Here is a 22,980-nt window from a genome sequence, read left to right on the forward strand (position 1 = left end):
AAGCTTTAATACCTTCTGACTGGTACAACGACAGGCAATAGTTGTGGACAAGAGCTCCGATAAGGACAAATCTCTGTCCGTGTCTGCTAATTCTGACTAATATATGCACAAAGGCAGAATGAGAAGTCATTAAAGCTGTCTCCTTTTGTATTGTGATTGTCCAAAGACCTAATTAATATTCATACCCACAATACACACAGTGCCCTCCAAATTTATCCTGCAATGCTGCAATGCGATTAATAAAAACTGAATAACAGAATGATTTATCTATTGAATTATGTTTCCTAACAAAATTAAAATGTTATACAGTAATCTTAATAGCATTGCACAGAGCAAAATCATATTTGCCAAAAATAACTTAAGTCCAGAAAACATGAAAATAACATTTATTCACACCCCTTCCGAGGGGAAATTTATGATCATTCCTCCTTTGGTATTCCAAATGCCATCCTGAGTTAGAATCACAAACGTGGATAGCAGTCTGGAGATTGAAATGGCCGGTCAAGAACATTTATTTGGTATGTTAACCACATTAACTATTCCTTCTTCAATTTGGGATATATGCTTTGGATGATTGTCACGCTGGAATGTCCATTTCAGAGATTGAGTTCCAGAAAGCCACATCTCTGGCCAAAATGTCCTGGTCCATATAGGTGTTCATGGTTCCCCATCGTAATAGGAGTTCCAGGGCACGTGGATGCAAAACTACCCCAAAACAGAGAAGACCCCCAGCCACGTTTCACAATAGGCATGAATGTTTTTTCAAAATGAGTTTCACCCTTGTTATGCCAAACATAATGCTGATGCCCATATCTAAAAGGCACAACCTTCATTTCATCTGACCGTAAGACATTGTTTCAATTGGCGTTCAATTGATGGTTGGCAAGTTGGAGTCACCTTTTGTTGTGGTTCACATTCTCTGCAGCCGACTTCAAATGGTAGTTTGGATACTTTCTTTTCGGAAGCTAGCTGCTTCGAGCTGTGACTTCTGCTCTTAACGACTACCCTAACTCGGAAGGATGTTCATCTATATTAGACATTAGTCACTCTTGAGTAATTAACGTTGTGATAGAGGCTGGCCACTGGTGTCCCCAGGAAGCGGATCTAGTTTTCAATTAAGACCTAGCTCATGAATGGAATTATACAGTAAGATGGAACAGAAATTTGCGAGGAAGGTTAGATCTTAATCTCGCACACTTCCGCTCGCCTACGTATACAAGACTTGCACCTTTCGCAAATCTCTCCCTTGTATCCTCTCCGCCTCCCCCTCTACACCCTTGCAGCAAACTGCCTGTCAAACTTCTGACAGGCTGCCATTCCCTGAGCTAGGCGAGCCTCTCCAAATACTTTATACACATTTGTCCTTCTCTCGCATTCATTCAAACTACTAAAATCATTAAGATTCTTTGGTCATTCTGCATCAATCTAGATTCCCCATTTCTCACATTTACAGTGTTTCTGTCTTCCAATAACAGACGTAGGAGGTACATATAGGCATTTTCACATAGAGGCATTTTCTTATCCAAAGAGAACCTCTACTTTTTTTCATTTCTAAAGATCAGGACAGTTTGAAGTCTTTCAATGCCTGCTAACAAAACTCTCCCAAGCAAAGATTTAATCCATGGAATTGTAAAGACCTAATGAAAGAGAAAACAGGAAGCCCTTAATATTCCACTGCAGGTTAACTGCCCACCTTGAAGTAAATGTCCTGTTACTTCTAAATCCTCCTGGAGAGTAACTAAGCTGTTATTTCTCACAATTTACACTTCAGTAACTCCATCAATACAGCAACCCCCCCAATCTTGCCAAGTCATAGCCCTGAAGGTGCTAAAATGTGTGGTACATGAATATTACATCTGGTACATGTGGTACATGATAAACCAAGAAATGTCTGCCATCATCACATCATGTTAAGATGTAGAGAATATTATAGGCAACTAAGGACCGTGGAGTTTTGCGTAATGCACTAATGACAGTTTTGCCCGTTTTGGGATATTTTAAAGCTTTACTTTTCCCTTTCTTTTGTCTCAAAATGACCCCAGTGACTCCAAGTGCTGATCTGTAGGACTTCTTGTGTGCCTCTGCTCCCTCGACTCACAGCGATGTCCTGCTGTTTCTGGCTGTGCTCCTGCAGGAGGTGGCTGGCAGTGCTGCTCAGCTTCTCGCACTCCGCCTGCAGCTGCAGGATGGCGTTCTGCACTTGAGTTATCACCTCCGAGTTCTGAAAACACAAAGACAGCGTCTCTGCCAAAAACAAAATGAGGCCATGCGTTTGTCTGTGTGCTCATTTTGGTGTGCTGTGTTTGGAAGAAAATGTTCACTAAATGTGTATACACACGTGGTCTTGTCAGATCTTAGAATGTGTGTAAAGCTAGCGCTGGTCAGAACTGGAATGGGAGTCCCCCAAGGTAACCCAGGTTGCTGCTGTAATAATAATAATAATAATAATAATAATAATAATAATAATAATAATAATAATAATTGCTTACACTTATATACTGTGGATATACGGATGATGTAAGCATTGTTGGTGGACAGGTAGGTGGTGCCCTTCTGTCTGGAATAAAATATCCTAACCTATATGTCACTATTACAAGGAACAAGTAATAGGTTTATTCCATGCTGAAAAAAGAAGAGAGAAAACACAACGTTTCGGCTGTGAAGCATTCTTCACTATGATGACTGGGGGCTCTGTGGGAGGCATTGTGATTCAGATAAGGTGTTAGATCAGGATCATTAAAGATCTCACGTCATTGTTCATAACTAGAAGGGTGTTAACTCAGGTGTTATGGCTAAATTCCACTCCTGCCTAAAGTTCCCCTTTAACTCAATAGGAGAAGCAGTTTCTTGCTCCCCCACCTCAGCCACTGTGTAGTGGGACTGCAGGCGCGTGTCACCCAAGTGTGTGCTGCTCTACATCGGTGGGTGAAGCAGCCCCCCTCCTGTGTGTAAAGAGCTTCAGGATCTTTAGCGCTACATACATGTAAGTCGTATGTATTTGCATGTTGACCTGAGATAATACTGTGGTTTTTTAATTAAATCACCTTTTCTGTAAAGGTTTTCGTACAATAAAGATTCATTGCCAAAATCTAAAAAAATATTTCATAGGCTTTCTATGCTGAACTTAAGATAGGGGGCAAAAGTACACAATCTAATTTATCGTAAACTTATCATTTTTAGCTGAAACTGTTTTCTTGAACAGTAGGTAGTGAAAGATAAGGCCTTAATATAAGCACAACTCCACGTGTTTTATTTTCAATATGTTTACCTGGCTCAGAGGCCCTGTCCTGACCCTGTCTCCCTGTCTGCTCAGATGACTGCTGACCAGCCCCTGCAGCTCCTCATAGCGCCGGAACAGCTGGCTGACCTTCCTGCTGACATCCACACAGCAGAAGGGGTAGGTGGTGTCCTCCTTCTCCCCCCGGCTCCCTAGGGACCTGTCCTCCTGTCTGCCCCCCAGCTCCTCCGCACCCTGGCCCTGCCTCTCTTCCTGCTGGGCCAGGCTCCTCTGCAGTAACGTGGAGGACGAAGAGATCGTGCTCTCCAGGGTTACTCTCAGCTTGTCTAGCTGTATGAACATAAACGTGAGCACATTGCACCTGGGCCACCCACACAGCACAGTGTCAAAGCACGGCTACCTCTTCAAGAGAAAGTACTGGGCCTTCGGAAATATGCTAGGCAGCATCGCAAGTTGCTATAGCTGTTTAAATAAGCCTGCCTTTCTGCTTTTTTTTTCCTCACTGCTCACATTCTGACAAAAACATGAGAGCAGTTCTAAACAGAGGGAGACCATTTTGAGTTCCTATGCGCATTGTTCACACCCACATACTTCTTAAAAGATAACCTGAAATCAGTTTCAGTTGCACTCCTGTTGCACTTATATGCAGAAATACACTTCATCTCAAATTCCTTTTTATTTTATGATGTCATGTTTCTTCTGACGAAGGCCAGAAAGGCACTTCCAATATGTCAGCTTCCATGCACTAGAAGACAGCGCAGGTATAGCTGCTGGAGAAACTCATAAATCTATAAAACTCATAAATTCTCTAAATGCTACTGCAATGTAGCTAATGTTTCTCAATAAATTGTTCTGATGGCATACTCTTCTTCACAAGGTGGAATTGTGAAAGGTTTGACAAAATCAAAATCTAAAAGCTTGTCTGGATGTGAACAACGAAGAAAAAACATGAAATGTACCTGATATGTTGTAAGAGCACATTTTACAACCTTTAGTCACTCCAGTACATTCACTGTTCTGCACTGGATATTTCTCCAATAACCATAAGCAATTACTGTGCTAAATATAGGTTACAGAAATATAGTCCCATACGTACATGATTCCTAAATAAGCAAAAGTTTGATTGCAAAGACAGATGAGCAGGGCTCCAAACCTAGTATTGGAGAGTCTTCTACTCCCATTAAGCTCTACGTTATTAATTGGATCAACTATTGGCTAAATTAGTTAATAATTCCTGAAGAAGTGGGGATCAGAAAAGGAACATATCACCATATCACCGAGGACCTACAGTTACAGTTACATGACACGGTTCTTCTTAATCTGTCGGACCTGTTCCTTTAGGTGTTTGTCTGTCCTGGTGCTGGGCTGTTCTGTTCTCTCCTTGCTCCCCTGCTTCTCTCTTCTGAGCTCCTCTACCTCTCTCTGTAGGTCCTGCACAGCAGACCTTTGTGGGGCCAAAGGTCAAAGGTCAATGGTTTTTAGTTCTTCTTTTAGTTTAGAATTAAATTCAATCTGCTCCTCAGGGCCTACAGAATATCTTTTTCTTTAAATGGCAGAAGACCTTAGAAGCTTGCTGGAAGCAACTCTCTAGCATCTGTACTCTACAACATTTTCCACTTAAAGGCAGAAAGATGATACTGATTATGTTGTCTGCCTGACGCAAAAGCAGGAAAGTTAATTCAACCGACTGGCTGGAGCACCCAGGCTCCTAAGTCAGATGTCAGGTCTGCTTGGTCCACAAGGTCACTCCTGGGAAAGCTGCAGTTACCTGAGGTACAATATCTGAAAACTGATCTCTCCGTCCACAGTCTGCCCCTGCTCTGCCTTCTCTCCTTTCCTGGGTGAAGCTCCAGCCAATGTCTGAAAGAGCTTCTGAAACTCCCTCTGCTGCAAGCACAAGAACACCTGTCTCTACTGCCCCCTGCTGACCATGCAAGTAAAAGTCCAGTCTTTATACTGTACTTTGCTTCAGCTTTCTTCAGCATTAGCACTGCGCTGGACGTTAGGGTTCTCAGCTTGCATTATGATCTAGTCTGGAGAGGGCAAAGATGCATTGTATCCAAGATTCATTATTCCACATATAGAGCACAAGCACCTTACCAGCATCTAGGACTTTATTCCTGCATTTGCAGACCTTTATGTAGTAATGTATGTTACAATATTACTAGTATACTGTAAAATGTATTTAATGAAATTATATATATAAAGGTTTTTTATAATGACACCTATCCACAGTAGTAGTCTCTTCCCGAATGCCTATAAAAACACATATATTAATTGTTCTATTGCACCTATTACTTATCAAATAAAAATGTCCAGCACAATTCTGTAATGGACTGGATTTCCAGAAGGTCAGAAACTATGTAGCCCTCTTAGGATTTTACTACAGGTTTTCCTAAAGTGCCTGACTTTATAAACATAGAACTTCAATTGATAGTGAACTGATAATACAAAACCTATTTTTAAAAAAATGTTTATATAACTTAATCTGAAGCGGTACTGTTTTCTTTTCATTGGCAACATCTTGCAAGAGGTAAACATTTCAGCTGTTAAACCAACTCCAACTGCACAGCCGAGTTGCCTGTGGAACAACACCCAGGGGAAAAGTCAGCTCCAATCAGCCAGCAGTGACAAGCATGTCTGTTCATCCATCACATCATACTGTCAGAAAAGACTCTTTCCAGACCTGGCTTCTGGAAACAGAGTCATAGTTGTGAAAGAAGTGTAGTGTAGAAATTCTTCATTTACAGTATCATCTTCTGGTACTTTGCATATAAAGTAGTCTACCAAAGCGAACCAAAGAATATAGACTCAATTCTGAGTACATGTGCAAGTTGACAAATTTCCACCTTCAAAGCCGTGTAGAAATTCACAAATAAAAAAAGTTGTCAGGAAATTCTAACACTTAAGGAAAACCTAAGAAAATTGTAAGGCATAAGATGGTACCTTAAAGACTCAGATTGAATCAAGCCTAGAAACACCAAAGAGTGAAACTCTGCAGACACTGTGGTTCTCCTTGGCCAAGGACTGGGCACTCTCAAAATGCTTAACATTATGAACAGCACATTATGTTCTGTGCATTAATATGAAATCACATGTGAAAACAAACAGACTTGAAACAGATGTCATGTGTATGGGACACAGCACCAAACACAGCAAGGAGCAGGCACAAACATGACAGCAACCTGGTTTTCTGCACCACCTGGGGTCCAACACGGATTCTCATTCAGATTGGAATTATGTGTTATGGGAAGATTGTACATCAGCTATGTATGGAGTTGCTCGTTTTAACGCTGTAGGACTCTGGCCCTGCATATCTTTGTGTCGTCATTAATAAATAACAAATCGATTGAGTGTACATTGATAAACCAAACTTCAGGATTGGGGGAAACATGTTACCTTCTCCCTGTCTGCGGAAAGGCTCTCTACCGTGGCCGTCAGACAGTTCAGCTGCTCCAGCAGGTTGTCAGGAAGGTCTCTCTTAGCTGTGAAGAGAGAGAGGAAAACTGCAACCCAAGCATGGAAAACGTCTGCTAAACTCTTCTTTTTAATAGAAAAATGAACTTTTATGGTCACGGCTTGGAAAATATAAGAAAGTGATCAGAATACAGAAATGCGCAGGTTGTGCCAGCACGTCAGCGGTCTCATTTATGTGCAGTGCCTGTGTGGAGCTCACAGAAGGGCATCACTGGACAACACCAACAAGCAGTGGTGAAGAATGGGAGTTCTTAAATAGGATTCATGCATCATTCATTCTTCGAAGCTGCAGTCCAGAGTAAATGTTTTGCAAAAGCAACACCCGTCCATTTTCTAAATCGCTTTATCCAATATAGGGATGCCGGGAAACTGGCAAGCAACGGACACGAGGTAGGGTACACCATAGATGCGAAGCCAGTACATCACAGGGCACACACAGACACAAACAAGCACACACACACCAGGGCCAATTTTCCCAGAAGCTAATTAACCTACTACTGCCTTTGGATGTTTAGATGTAGATGTTTCTAGCAAGCAATGGGCAAAAGGCGGGATACACCCTGGATGCCAGTGCACTGCAGGATAAACACACAGACACAGACAGCAATACACACTCACACCAGGGCCAATTTTCCTAGATGACAATTAACTATGGGAGGAAACCAGAGCACCCGGAGGAAACACATACAGACACAGAGAGAACATCCAAACTCCACACAGACAACACCCCAGGAATTGAATCCAGGGCCTCAGCACTGCAAGGCAGCAATGCCAACCACCGCGCCACCCAGTGCGCCACCGTGCCACCCACAGAAGCAAGATGGGATGTAGAAGCATATACGGAAACTGCCAGCGCTAATGTGTTTTCCCCCAGCAGTAGGACGCCCGTGGATCTGGGGGCGTACCCAGCTCAGCGAGGTGCCCCCGCAGCTGCTGCAGCTGGCTGAGCTCGGCCTTGCTCCTCTCCAGCAGCGCCACCCGCTCCTCCAGGGCGTCGTGCCGCTCCTTCAGCTGGCCCACGTGGCGCAGCGCCTCCACCGTCTCGGGGTAGCGGTCCGCCCCGCTGCTGGCCCGCGACAACCCCCGGGCGGAGGGGCCGCTGCTGCTCGGTGCGGACTGGGCGCGGGGGGGTGAGGCGGCATCGCGGGATGGGCTGGCGCCACTGGGAGGGGGGCCCGCGAGGACGGGGCTGTCCGGAGAGGTGGCACCAGGGTGAACTGGAGACAGGACCTGGGCGGGCGTCCCGGAAGGATGGGTCTGTGAGGTCTGACCCGGGGAGGAGCCGGGAACGGGGACAGAAGCATCCTGGCCGGGGGTCTGGCTGCCCTGAGGCAGGGGGGACTGGGACGGGCTGGCGAAGGGTGAGGGCGTCTCCGCCTCTGGCTGGGACTCAGGAGCCTGAGGCTGGGCTGGAGAGCCGGAGCTTTCTTGGGCAGAGGGAGGGGTGGCAGAAGTAGCTCCTAGCGTGCCCTGAAACTGGCCTGGAGCCTGATCTGGAGTCTGGGCTTGAGAACGAGGGGCCTTGAGCTGCTGGATATTTAAAGGAAAAAAGAAAAATCAATGCATATACATGACCAATGATTAATATATGAAATAATATTGCTAATGACATTCTTTACAGAAGTGCAGTACTAGATTTTCACTTGTAAACTTAAAAACAGAGTTAACTGCAAACGTGAGTGTGAAAATAACTGTAGAGTGGAGGTGTGGCACAACAAGGAGCAGGCACAAACACGACCGCAACCTGGCTGTCTGCACCACGTGGGGTCTGCCACTGGTTCTCATTCAGATTGGTATTATGTGTTATGGCAAAACTGCACATCAGCTTTTAACGTTTTAACGTTTTAACGCGGAAGGACTCTGCAGCATACAGAAAGAAAATGGTTAAGGAGGCGTTCGCTAGCTTTGCATTCTTGCGAATGACTTCAGGCCACAGTGTGCCAGCGAGCTGCCGTTTTCCAGTGGACCCTGGCAGACGAGCTAAGCGGTACCTCTTGCAGCTGGGCCCGCTCGTCCACCAGGGTCGCCTGCAGGATGTCCCAGGTGATGAACTTGTCCGGGTCCTCTGGGTACAGGCTCATCCTGGCTTGCAGGTCATGCTGGAGAAACAGGAAAGATCACCCCATTGCTCCTCTTTCTCTTCTGCATTCACCAAAATGTGACAAAGACACCCTATCCACCTTCAAGAATGTTAGAACATGGTTTGAGATGCGTCAATGAACAGTTCATTGAGGTCTGACGGACACGGTATCCAAACTGAATCCAGAAAGTATATAAGCACATTTGTCACTGAGGCTACAAGCTTTATTCAGGACAGGAGCCCACCCATTCAATCATTGTCTAACTACTTTATCCAATACAGGGTTGAGGGGCAACCTATCCTGGCAAGCAGTGGTTGCAATACACCCTGGGCGGGATGCCAGTCCATCACAGAGCACACACAGACACAAACATGCGCACTCTCACTCCAGGGCCAGTTTTCCCAGAAGCCAATGAACTTTCCAGTGTTGTGTTTGGACTGCGGGGGGAAACCGCAGCACCAGAGGGAGAACATAGAAACTCTATGCAAAGAGCACCCCAGGAACTGAACCCAGGGCCCCAGCACAGCAAGGCAGCAATACTAACCACTGCGCCACCATGCCACCCTTTGATAGGAGAATTGTGCCTAGTTTACAACAGTTACTGAAATGTTCATTATCATATTCCAATTCGCTCTATACGTAAGTTTGTTCCATATTTCCTAACATGCTATTATATGAAGCAACCAACATACTCGAGAGATATTGCCTAAGCTTATCGTATACAGGAGTTTTCTTCCCAGCCTTGGAGAAACTTACTAGCAATTTCTCCAGGTTGTCCACCCGGTGGCAGCATTTCTCCAGGGCTGCAGTCTTGTCCAGCAGCTCCTTCATATTGAGCTGCAAAAAAATGAAAGAAAACATTGGTTACACAGACAGGGAAGTAATTATGGCATTGTAATTTAAAGAATTCTGATCATTATCCTGTTTTTGGATATCAGGAGATATAGAATAATTACAAATTACATTTCTTCACATTTATATAATGCTTTTTATCCAAAATGATCCCAAAGAGCTTTACTATACAAAGGGGTTCCCTTCAAGTCAGCTCTGAAGTCAGCACTGAAGTCAGCTCTGAACTTTAATTCACATAGCTAAATTTTGTCTAACGTGTTCCCTTGTAGTACAATATTATCAGATTAGAGAGCTGGTAGTATTGTACTATGTCAGACTGGAGAAAAAGAAAATGTCGAATGACTAGCTGAGATGTGCCTGAAGCCTTTGGCCTATTGTTCAGTCTTAGTGTATGTAGTTGCACTGTCTCTGGGTATAAGTCGTGCGCTGCATAACAGAGCCCCCTGCCCTCCTGTACCCTCCCCAGTGTCCTCAAAAATCCTCTACACTCCAAAACATGGGAATAGCCTGTTTCAATCCCCTCTGACACAGCACCGCAATCCAACTGGGACCTGGCCTGTTAAACTGGTAATGCTAGTTACCAATTAAATAATTAAGGAGGTGACTGCAGTAACATTTGCATCAGCTGTCATGGCAGCAGACATGGCCACAGGCCTGTGCTTGTTCCACACTGAAGCACTGTACCTCAGAGAGCTGCTCCTGGAGCCTCCGGGTCTCGTCCTGCAGGCCATCTCGAGAGCTCTTCAGCTCGTTGATCTCCTTCAGCACGTCCTGGATGAGGGTCATCGCCTGGCACATGGGATAGACTAAATAAATCTGTCCGCTCTGACAGAACCAGTCATACCGGTCTGATCAAGCCACCGTTCCGAAAACTCATCTTTCAAAAGAGTTTCAGAGGGTATCAAACTGACACTACATTGAAAACCAACTTTGCTTGATCTAGGATAGGCCATTTTCTTGCTTCTATTCATTTGTTTACTTCCAGGGACATATATATATACACAAGGTACCTCATGTGATACAGTGGTATAATACTAAGCATAACATAGAGAGCGCACAAACACATCCAATGGCTTGAGGCTTGGCTTTGCACATCATGCAGGGTCTGATGCAGACTATTCAGTGCAATCCATGTTCCAAAGGTAATAAATGTAGCAGACTTGGTACCGAGTGAGACTTGTTACACTGACAAGTTGTGGACAGACCTTAGTGGTGATTGTAATCCTAACCTGTACACGGCACAGACCTGGCCAAATTATACACTATTTCAGCAGCAGGTTGCAAAAAGGAAATACTGGAAAATTAAAACAGATTCACAGCAGATACATTTAAAATACTGTAAAACTGCTACTTTAAATATCTCTGAGTAAATTGGAGTCAATTGGGTACATTTTTGAACACAGAGTTTTAAGGCAAGGTTTTTGATAATACAGTATGTTCTGGTGCCCGAGCTAGGGTTAGGGTTAGGGTTTGGACAACACCTAGACATTTTGTGATGGATTCGCTGTGCTTTTGGATGCACTTGAAATGCAGGAAAAGTGTTGTTTTGTTGTTTTCTCGAAAAAGAAATTCGGACCAATTTTGCCGTTTTTGCTAAGCTGAGCCGATCATGGTCAAAAATGAAAACTTTGAGAACATCCTTTCTACATGCCAAATAATCTTCCTGTATGTTTTGCATTTTAAAACAAACAAAATGATACGTTTATCCAAACTTTAGTGTTCAATGTAATCTTAACCTGTACACGGCACAGAACAAGTTCATTTTATATACCATTTCAGCAGCAGGTTGAAAAAAAGGAATACTGGAAAATTAAAACAGACTCACAGCAGATACATTTACAATACTTTAAAACTGCTACTTTAAATGTTCCTGACTAAATTGGAGCCATCTGCACAACTTTTTGAACACTCTTTCTTCAGTCAGGTTTCTTTATGTATATTCTAGATACCATTAGACCTGCAGTCTGCAGTGAGGAAAGGGGCTCTATCATTCAGACAATCTGAAATTAATTTACTAATTTTAAATCCTGCTGAAAACTCTTTGTTTGAAGTTAGAAGTTTGAAGTACAGTAATTGTAATGTACAATATCACCAAGACACTTAAAAATAATCTTTCCTTGATCGGGCAGCTGTCTCATACACTGTGAAGACCTGGCACCCGTGACGCAGACCTTTCTGACATGTGGCCAAAGGAGACTCCAGAGGAGATAGAAGAGGCCTGTTTACTGTCGCCTTGGCAACACACAAACCTGCTGGAAGTCAAGAGGGGAAGGAGCCAGGAGCAACAGGGCTGACCAAGCTTCTTCAAAGTAGCAAACGAGAGTTTGATGGAGACCAGAGGTCAGATTGAAAAGGTTTTGGGTGACAGGTTTGAACAAAGTAGATCAGGGCCATGTGCAGGGGAATCCATTTGCAGGGGTCACCCAGGAAACTCCAGCTGAAGGTCCTCACTAACTGACCGACTGAAGCATATCTAAGAGCTGTTTGCTCCAGAGCAAAACTTGATCTCTGTATTTTTCCCCCATTTTTGTTTTTTGTCCCAATAAAATAGATGTGGAAAATTAGCTGAAGTCTAATCACAGTTAAGGGAAAGCAGAGTACATTGCGAGCTCGGGCAAAATGTTCTGAAAATTGTCTGTTGTGTTCAAATGTGCGACTCAGGAAGAACTCAAAGGATTGACAGGAAGGAATCGAAGGTGTCATCTTCCAGTAAACTCCTGGTGGTTACCACATTGACAGCAGTGAACCCTAACCCTAATCTGATCTCACATTAATAGAACACTTTAGATGTACACACCTACAGCATGTAATAACTGTATAATATAATGAAGTGAATTGTATTCGACCATTTTATAGGACTACATCACATACCCCCATGTGTTCTCTTTGACTGTTGCAACGCCACAGACAAAAGTATGTCCTATGTTTTATCACCGGTCTAGCATTTCCATCAGCACGGTTCTTCAACACCAGAAAGATTCTCAGTCCATTAGAGAGCAGAAACAGCCATTGTCTTCTGTGTCTTTTTTCCCCTACAGTCTTTGATCCACCATACCACCGAACCAGAACCAAAAATGCTCATTATTACACACTCTGGGTACAACACACACATTTCCTCATTTGTACTGAAAAGTAACAATTTCATGTTTAAGTGAGAACAGAATGATTAACGTCTGGCTGGACTGAAACCAGTGATGCATGGAGAGCCCTTGGATTAGGATATAATTTGTGTATGTTAAAGATGGCCTCCCTGTATTTAGAGATTTGTCTAACCACAATCCTTGATGTCCATATTCTTGCCAGTTCAACTCAATGATGAACATCTTTTGTTTGCACTTTAAATATTTAAAAGCAGGCATAGCTGTCAGTCAGCAACCACAGTTTATGACTCTGTTTTTTTTTCTGTGGTGATAACTGAATCAACAGCATAATAGCTTTTGACTCCTGGTTGCTTTCATTTCTGTCACAAGTAGGAGACTGCTCTTTTTCCACATGCTGCATTGCTGACTCCGCACCAAAGGTTAAGACTTACAAAACTGAGCTGGTGTTTGCTCACCCCAGTGAATAGCACCTTATTAATTAGTTACCCATCGCCCTGCTGTCTGACTCACATAGCAGCACTCAAAACAACGCTGATGTCACGGTATGCGGGAGAACAGAAACTGCTGTTTTATTGATCATTTAGCCATCACCAAGAGACCATTTATGAAACAGAGCACACAGTGAGTCTATTACTTCGCCATTGCAATAACAATAAATACACAGAGGGTTTAAGCCACCTCCATCATAATCTCTGCCTTTTAACACATTCACATTCCAAAACAGAACATTTTCTATAAACACTTTAAATAGGTTTGCAGGGATTAGAAACCTGCACTTGAAAATAAATCAGAAAGCAATTTACTCAGGGAGACCCATGGCAATCAGAATTTATTTCATACCCTTTCTCGCATTTCTGAAAAAACTACAGGACCGCTGCCCAACTGGTATCAGTGTAATTACCTGGTCCCTCTTTAAAATCCTGAACATGGCCCTGCATTGGAGATTTGCCTGTTTGTTTCTGGACTCAGAGCATCATTCTACAAAAGTCTAAGGTCTCTCTTTTGGTGGATTTCTTAAAATCAGTTTAGCACATCTCAATAACAATATGTTTATATTGTTTCAAAACATTATATATGCATTTTTACAAGGTGTTCTCCACTCTTCCACAATTGTGAGCATCAAGTGAGGTCTTGCAAGCTCATATAAGTCCACCACACAATGGCAGTTCTTGCACGTGATTGGTTGGACTCTGCAGCTAAGGCCAATTAACGGTGTAGGTGACGCTATATTCAACAGACAAGTCATCTTGACAAGTTTCACACAATATATGGGTAGAATATTTGGGAGCGCAGAGGGCAGAAGAATCCTGAAAATTAAGTGAAAACATGTCCACAAACAGAGAAGTGGTTGACGAAACTGTTGCTGACACGCTTGCTCTTGGTCCACGAAAAAAGGGGTTAATATAGCATTAAAATCATTTAATAAGACAGGTTTTGCAAGCCAAAAAGGAAACGGCTCTCCGAAGCAGTATATCTGAAGATTGTAGTAAGTGTACTCATTGCTGCACAGGGTTAAGCAAGCTAATACTGATTTACATAATGTCCCCATTTTCTGTGAGTCAGAAGTGGCAAATCTAACTGCATATCTGGGTGTAGAATAAGTCATAAGTCATAAAGTCACTTTTAACTCTGAAACCAAACTGTTTTGGGAAAGAACACATGCATTATGATATCATTAATGGTCTGGATAGTCTGAAATAAAGAGCAGAAGAATTTCAGGGAAGAACAACTATTAGTGTCTGCGAATGATTTACAGCATTTAATTGTAAGAGTTTATTCTAGTCGAAAAAGAAAATGGAGGAGACAGCAAACACACTCCTGTGTTCTGTGGCTCCCCTGGGTGTCAAGGGAATTTGAATCTCCCCTGCAATGTGTTTGGGAGTGAACTAAACATCCAACAGAAGTGAAATGAGTATTTTCAGTTACGTCCATTGTCCCATGTTAGTTTCACTGTGCATTACTGATCTGGATTCCAGCATTTAATATTTAATAATTTAGGACTTAATAAGGACAGTGCTTGTACGGGCTGACCAGTGTTGCCTTAATAACTAATGGTTACTATGGCAAATCATTCTAGTGGTCACTTTTGGCAATGTGCAGTCCACACATAGCAAAACCATAAGTATACTTAAAAAGAAACCATAATTACTGTAAAAAATCATAAAATCAGAGTGACAAATAAAACTGTCTGAGCTTTGAGGCTTTTTAGACTCTATTTATTTCAAGTTATAATAAGGCAAAAAAGGAAAATGGAGCTTTTTAAACACCAAAAACACTCTCTTTGATAATCTACTCAACAGCAGGTATCCCACTGGTGGCTCATAATACTGGACATGGATCAAAGTGCTACGCAATTGGAGTCTTGCATTACTTCCCTGTGAAAGTATGAGATTAACAAGCAAATTCACCACAGTAACCGTTCACAAAAATGTGGGACCTATGTGTCTGACCTTTCCAGAAGAAAAAGGTTGAACAAGACCCTTATCTAAAGGCCCACCCCGGGCACAAGGATCAGGGCAGGTTCTCTGACAAGGGAGGTGCTTGTTCTGGTGAAATGATCCTTAAACAGAAGAGGCCCTTTATGTTCTGACCAGGGTAGGCCAGGGGGGAAACAGATAACACCATGATCCACCAGTCCCAACCGGCTACCATGAATTATTGAGAGTGCTCTAACAGAAGAGCCTGTTCCCCACCCGCAGACTGCCTTTCACATCACCTGAGCCTATTCTTTCCCCGACAGGCGGCTCTGCTGGGATTAATTAGCCACAGATGGACATCCCCTGCAGCTCTGGAGCCAGCCTGTACAGCAGTACGGTACATGACTGCGCTAGGAAAGACTAGTTTTACAATCTCCTCCACCGTGGTCCTGAGACTTGGATCACTGATGTATTTAAAGAAATTGCTTCGCATTCTGTAGCGGATGACAGCAAAAACATTAAAACAGTGCATTTTATCACTTAATGCATCATAATTTGATTAGGAAAACCCATGTACCACGTCCATTTAAAAGCCTGTCTTCTTTATCTGGAAAAGGAACGATTTGTAAATATATTTGGTAGAATTGACCACAGTAGGCTGAGGAGGCCAAGGTGGTTAAGGACAGTGCACAATCAAAATATAATAGAGATTCACAAGCGATCACGTAGGATGTGAAGTGAGTCTTGTAAATGGAGAAATGTGAAGAAGGCATTTGAGACGATGGACTGCTGGCTTCATTGTGTTCGACTCTGTCATCGGGGGGCGATCAGGGACACGGGGGTGTAAAATTAGCTCCCCTGACCCCCTGCAGTGCTCACCTTGACAACCCTGTGTATTGAACGACATAAAAGGGATTTGGGATTTGGATGTCACTGCCTTCAGGACTACGCCTGGTAAGATGCCAGTTCTGGTTCCGGGGTAATGGAATCTCTCCAGTGCCAGGGACCTTCATATAACACCCCCCTAGAACAGCAGTGTGCGTACTTTCAGCTTTCAAAGCAGCAGAAGTAAGCATACTGCTTCAGCTTTGTATAGTTTAACTGTGCAAGGTTGCTTAAAGTAAATGATCTGCAGTACTTCTTAAGAGAATAAAAGCTCAGTACCATGACATCCTAGATATTAGAAATTCTATTAATTTATTTTACTATCGAAACAAGATGCTAACTGCCATGTTCCTGGCTGTTCACTAGCCTTATATGTTATACCTAGAAAAAAAAAGAAACCAAAAAGTATTAAGAGTGCCACAGTGGAGCAGTGGTTAGCATTGCTGCCTTGACCTGGGTTCAATTCCCAGGGTGCTATCTGCGTGGAGTTTGTATGTTCTCCCCATTTTTACATAGTTTTTCCTCTGAGTGCTCCAGTTTCCTCCCACAGTCCCAAGACATACTGGTAAGTTAATTACCTTCTGGAAAAATTGGCCATGGTGTGAGTGTGTGTTTTGCCATCTGTGTCTGTGTGTTTGTCCTGTGATGGACTAGCATCCAATCCAGGGTGTATCCCACCTTGTGCCCGTTGCTTTGCCAGAAACATCTTTGGCCAACTATGGCAAACTTGTAGCCTTTTTCAAGACTCACCAGTTCAGACCATACAGATCCTGCAATTCCTTCCTGTGTTTGTTAAAAAAGCTTTGCTTCGTATTGGTTCACTCATCATATTACCCACAATTCCTTTTCTTTGGTTCGGACTGTATGTCTCTTTTACAGTTCAGTATGTCTTTAATCGAAACCTGAAAAAAGCATCAGCTACGTAAATTAACAATAAAGTGTACATTGACCCACATTGTTTCAGTAATGCAAGTGAGAAGTGACATTATTAAGCAGCACACATTTCATGTGATAGGGTGACCCAGAAGAGGTTACTCTATTGGCAGTGAAACACATACCTGTACCAGAGGTGGGAACTACAGGAAAGTTTATTTAAAACTGAGAACAGGTGGCACTTCTTTACACAAAAGGTTGTGGGAGGCTGGAACAGGTCACCCCTTTTCACCCCCTCAGCAGCAGTATAAAATGCTCGTGCAGTTTGCAGTCCAAGGAGGGGAGAGAACAGTCGTGGGAGGTCAGACAGGTCAGACATACAGTTATCTCCTCACAGCTCATTCCCTGAAGGCTGTGCTGGGACTTGTTCTGTGTGATGAGAGGATAAGTAAACAGGCACAGCACTGCCTTCAGAGCAGTGTGACTCTTTATGGGGAAGCTGCCTACAGAGAGATGATTCACTTGGTTACCAAGAGCTTAGATTCCTTACATTTTATGTCTCTGTGTTAAAAACTACAGTGGAGCCTTTTTTCCCCCATGCAGCTATCATCAACGAGTAGCTGTAACCACCCTTTGCAATTAACAGAATGGGGGATTCCAAAGGTACTTTATCGTAAATTGAAAGATCTTAGAATCTCTTCACAGAGTCTGTGCCTGTAAATTTGTTTATAAACACAGAAACACCTGAGGTAAAAGGTCTTAACAATATCTAATACATCTTTTCCTGGATTTTGCTGACTTACAATTATTGACTAAAACGTGCTTTTAAAATATTATTTGTATCGTTATTATTAGTATTCCCAGACATGATTAATTCTGTCTGTTATTTTGCATTGTTTTTCTCTCTTATGAAATAAGGAAATTGGATGAACATTTATGAAATAATTCACAGTCTACCCAGTTATCACAAACACAGTGCTATTTTATTTTATTATTGGAGTGTGACTAAGATGTCAAGGACCAAAGCACTTTAGGAATTTGGGTTTTCCCTTTAATCATTGCAGTTGTTCAGTTATCAAAATTGATTTAATTTTGAAAACTGGAGCACTGGATCATTCAGCTTTTAAAATTTCCTTAAGGTGCTGGAAAAGACTGAGTGTCATCGTGGGGGTGTTTGTATTTTGGGGGCAATGCAGCCAGATATTTTATTTTTTCACCCAAGAAAATTAAATAACAACGACACTAAGAAGATTACAAACATGCTTTGACGGTTTTGAGCTGAATTCTTTTAATATACTCTCTTTAAACTATGAGTGATCTTTTAAAACATTTTAAAAGACAAATGTGCAGAGGTTCAACTTGTTTTTTTAGAAGGAAAATAAGAAAAAGTTAATAGATGGCCACGTTTAGACATCCAAGCTGCATATTTCAAGGGTAACATAGATTAGATAGCAGACTAACAACAGTATAATGCTATATATCATGAAGTGTTTGAAGGAATACTTAAATATAATGCTCTGGAATTTTGAATTAATTCACTTTCATTCAGTATTCATTTACTTATAAACCCACTATGTGGAAGTCAACCTGTATTCATGCAGACGTCTGTATTCTGGAGAAATCTGTCACTCTAATGTCACTCATAGCAGTAGATGAAATGACAGCTGTCATCATCCTCATTGAAGCTGACATCATCTTATCTGATGGATCTTATCCTTCCGATTCTAGAATATCTATCATATCTTCTTTAACAACATGGCTGTCCCATTGCTAGTTCCAGACACCCACAACCCTTTAGGTAAAGAAGTGCATTCTTTTCTCAAGTTTACGCGCACTTCCACTAGTTTCCATTTGTGATTTCTGCTCATTCTGAAGACATTCGCTGTGCTCACTGACTGTCAGTGCCTTTGAGGACTTTGAATACTTGAATCAGTAATCTTCTCTGTTCAAGACTAAAAAGGCCCAGTTCCTTCAGCCTGTCAGTGCAGGAAAGTGCCTTTAGCACCGAAATTCATCTGGTTGCTTCTCTCTGGATGCTTACCAGAGCAGCAATATATTTGCTACAACATGGTGATCAAAACTGTACATAATATTCTAAATGGGGCTTTATTAGTTCATTGAACATAACATCCCTTAATTTCAGTTTCAGTTCTACACTTTTAACTATACATCTTAACATTTTGTTTGCCTTTTTATTGCTTCCCCATATTGTCTAGGAGATGTGAATACAGTGCATGTGTACCCAACTAAGTCACTTTCATACAAAGCTCACCATTTCCCATTTTATATTTATCATTTGTTTTCACTACCTGCGTGTAAATCCCTGATGGTCCACGCTAAATGTCATCTGAACACTCCTGAACTTTGACTGAATATATTTGATTTTCTACTTCTACTGTGCTTCTTAATCCTCCCGTTTTGTTCTCATCTGGACACCTGGCTGTTTTATTAAATGTAACAGTATGGGTTGTTTTAGGACACCTGCTACTCTTTCTGCAAAGAAGCACCTGCTATTTTCAATGCTAATGACACCTCCCCTCAAATTCCAGTTGTGACATGTGACTGTCCTGACTTTGATCCATCCTCCTCCTAAACACTCTATCCAATTCAGGGTCGCGGGCTTTCTGGAGCCTATTCTGGCAGGATACACCCTGGGTGGGACACCAGTCCATCACAGGCCACACACAGACACATAAAGCACACACACTCACACTCACACTCACTCCGGGGCCAATTTTTCCAGAAGCCTATTAACCTACTAGTATGTCTTTGGATTGTGGGAGGAAGTCAAAACACCTGAAGGAAACCCACATGAACATGGGGGGAACATACTAACTCTGTAGATAGCACCCCAAGAACTGTACCCAGGGAGTGCCTATGAGGAAACAACACTAACCACTGCCCCACCCGGTTGTCCTGTGTATCATGTGATAATTGTATGTTGTATACCACCAATAGCCTTACTGATTCTCATATTGAAAGTAATTTTACCTCTGCTTTAAGGGTAACAACAGAAGCCAAAATACACATACAGACACAGTGAGGACATTAGCTAGACAGACAGCCTAGGTGCCCTAAAACAGTTACTTTTTTTGTAAATTTAGAAAGTAACCCCTTGTACAAGTAACTTGTAATTGTAAAGAATTATGTTTTGAAAAGTATTTTTTTTCCAACACTGTATTTGACGCGTCTCTATACAATCCCAACAACTGGCACTGCAGATGCTGGCGACCTTGCAAAATAAAAAATTATAGCATGACAGAAATGATACACAGTAAGATGATGTAGAAAATACACCCGGATTTTTTGCGCAGTAGATTTCACATATAACCGTAGTTTTTCTCTACATAAACGAAGCCGAACCTCCATGCCGATTACAATTATAAACCGTGGTACCGAAGTTCAGGAACAGCACTGCCACAGCTTCCGAGAGTGGTCTCATATTGATTGCTCACCTAGGTGGCACCGCTAAGAGCGAGTCTCTCGACTTACCTTGGAGGTGCCGTCCGAGTTGGCTTCCACCCTCTTCGCGAGCTGCATCATCTGCCACATGTCGCTGACGGGCGTGCTGCCGGGGCCGGAGCGGGTGAGGAGGTCGGAGCCGGTGGGCAGCTGGCTCAGGACGGCCATCTGCCTTTCGATGTCCCGCAGCTTGTCCTCCATGTGATGGTAGGGGCTGGGTTTCCCTCGGACGTGCGGCGGCTGCCGGGACGGTGCCTGGGGCTCTTCGTCTCTCCACTCCGCCGTCACATCCTCAATCTTCAGGTGGCGGAGAATTGCGTGCAGGAGGGCGTGCAGGGCATTGAAATTGACGGCACCAACTTCTGGGCTACCAATGGCCAAGTTGGCCAAGTCAAAAAGACTTACCACCGCAGCCATGACCGGCTTTTCTTCTGACTGTGATTATATATATTAGGAAAAATTGGAAAAAAAGAATAGTAGAATTTTAGTAGCTCAGCCCCATTCTTTTCAGGTATTTTGGCTTTAGTTCTACATGGCTGCAAAAAAATAGCAGCTAAATTAGTTGATTAAAAATAAAGGATATTTTCCTTATTTTCTCTGTATTTAATTAAATTAACTATGCCGTATCAAATAGTCTTAATTATTAAAAACGCGCTGCCGTTAAAAGAGATTGTATTTATATATTCCAAATAGATTTTTATATAATTTAGATTACAGGTGACATTTAAAAAGCCAATAACTGTAGCTATGCGACCTGTAGAGTTACTAATCACGCCTGTGACGGCTCCAGCTTTGCTTTAATTATTGCCAAGTTTTTTCAACCTACCCAGTCGATGACCACGCCCACACTTACCGTGGATTGGTCGTAACAATAGATGTAAATTCTTTACATCTATTCCGTTGGATAGACAACCTGTCAATCAACTCTAAAGCCCGTCCATGATTGTTGAGTCATAGCGTTTGAAGTAACTAAGCAACAGCCGCTGTTACCCCACGTCCATGTGGGTTCGGGGTTAGTTCCCAGAGCACGGGGCAGGAAGAATTCTCTTATTCATAATTCTGCATATAGCACTTTGAATCGCATTATGATATATGTTTGTTGTGATGAACGTTTCAACACTATAGTAAAAAAATAACATAAACTTCTTCATAAGTGAACGGTTTCCGCGTATTTATAATTATAGCAAACTCTCGATTGTATTGTACAGAGCACACAGACATCGGGCAGTTCAGTGTATGGAGCCCGGGAGGGGTCATCGGTAGGAGAAAAAAAAAGTTATATCGAGGGAACGATTTACGTTTTCTTTAATCCATGCGCACGAAATGACGTTTTCTAACTCTTTCCTTCGCAAGGACAGGTGAGGCATTAGCAGTGAAAGAAAGGTGCAGTCTTAACTAGTAGTTCAAGAGTACAGTAGCTACAATGCCTTAATAACTCGTCCCCAAACAAAAATAAAACTTAGTTCATCTTTATCCATTATCCTAATCTACAGCAGTGTCAGACAGTTAGGCTTTATTGTACTCATATAAAGACGCGATAACGTGTTAACTAGCGTTTGATAAAGTTGTTGTTAGGAGCCGTGGATAATGCTGGCGTTTTAGAAACTTTCTATGTGCGTGCAACTATCGTGACAAAAAGAAAACGGGGGAGTTAGACAACATTATTTCGTGCGCACGAATGACGGAAAACGAGTGAACGACTTATTTATTTCGTGCGCACGAATTGTAAATCTTTTCCTCGATATTACCTTTTTTCCTACTAATGGCCCCTCCCGGGCTCCGTTACAGAGACCCTTTTCAGTATCATAAAATAATAAGGGATCTACTGTTTGCAATTACAGACTTTTTGCAGCCTGTTCCGTTTCATGTAATCTTCACTAATATTTTTTAGCACAGGTTCAAGTGAACCAGTGTCACGTTTACCGCTTCAAGATTTTCTAAATAAGCATCCGCACAAAAGACAGATTTTAGCGTCTTTTAAAAATGTACCATCTGTATATTTACAGATTTCTTCCTATATACATTGCTTCTGGTAGGGCATTCTTGAGTTGATCCGCATGTGTCTGTCCATATACCGAGCACTGTAATGCAACTGATTACAGGCAAAACACACCTGTCTGGAGGTCTAAGGGAGGAGAGACTGAAATCCCGCGTCGTCTTCTTCAAGATCGCTCCTCTATGACCTGGGAGTGGAGATGAAGGGGCTGGGTGGGCGCAGTTCTCTTAACCGCGATGTTATCAGGGGTAGCAGGTATACAAGTAGGACAGGAGCAGCACTTGAAAATAATACACAAGTTACAAAAGTTACCAACCTTAGGGAAGAAATGAATTGGTCAAGAATCAGCGACTCTTTCAGTTAGAACTAAGGGCGGGATTTATTTGTATTGAAAGTATGAAGCCAAAGAAGGATAAAACAGGCTAAAAACAGAAAGCAGACAAACCGAGATCATTCTCATATACTTTACGTTCAAGTATCATATTAGACACGTTTAAATAATGATATACTGTAAAACAATAGGAGCCGCTCTCAATACCCCATAAGCACTTAAATGCCAGTGTAAATACCTAGTTCGAGTTGCACCTGTGGGGAACCT

The 22,980-nt window shown here is 42.5% G+C and overlaps 1 protein-coding gene across 1 annotated transcript in view; it reads right to left on the minus strand.

Annotated features, from left to right (window-relative positions):
* The window catches only part of LOC148823977 (glutamine-rich protein 2), a 32,001-nt gene extending 9,475 nt beyond the window's left edge, over positions 1–22,526 (minus strand). The window contains exons 1-11 of the mRNA XM_088928224.1: positions 22,500–22,526; positions 20,417–20,821; positions 10,333–10,437; positions 9,553–9,633; positions 8,707–8,814; positions 7,621–8,245; positions 6,638–6,723; positions 5,007–5,125; positions 4,568–4,682; positions 3,269–3,568; positions 2,099–2,221 (exon numbers count right to left, since the gene is read on the minus strand). Of these exons, the coding sequence (XP_088784350.1) occupies positions 2,099–2,221; positions 3,269–3,568; positions 4,568–4,682; positions 5,007–5,125; positions 6,638–6,723; positions 7,621–8,245; positions 8,707–8,814; positions 9,553–9,633; positions 10,333–10,437; positions 20,417–20,803 (2,049 nt within the window). The 5' untranslated portion in view covers positions 20,804–20,821; positions 22,500–22,526. The remainder of the gene's footprint in view (positions 1–2,098; positions 2,222–3,268; positions 3,569–4,567; positions 4,683–5,006; positions 5,126–6,637; positions 6,724–7,620; positions 8,246–8,706; positions 8,815–9,552; positions 9,634–10,332; positions 10,438–20,416; positions 20,822–22,499) is intronic.
* Between the last annotated feature and the right edge of the window lie 454 nt (positions 22,527–22,980).

Source organism: Atractosteus spatula, chromosome 11, assembly GCF_055471065.1.
Source record: "Atractosteus spatula isolate fAtrSpa1 chromosome 11, fAtrSpa1.hap1, whole genome shotgun sequence".
In the NCBI taxonomy this organism is placed as follows: Eukaryota; Metazoa; Chordata; class Actinopteri; order Semionotiformes; family Lepisosteidae; genus Atractosteus; species Atractosteus spatula.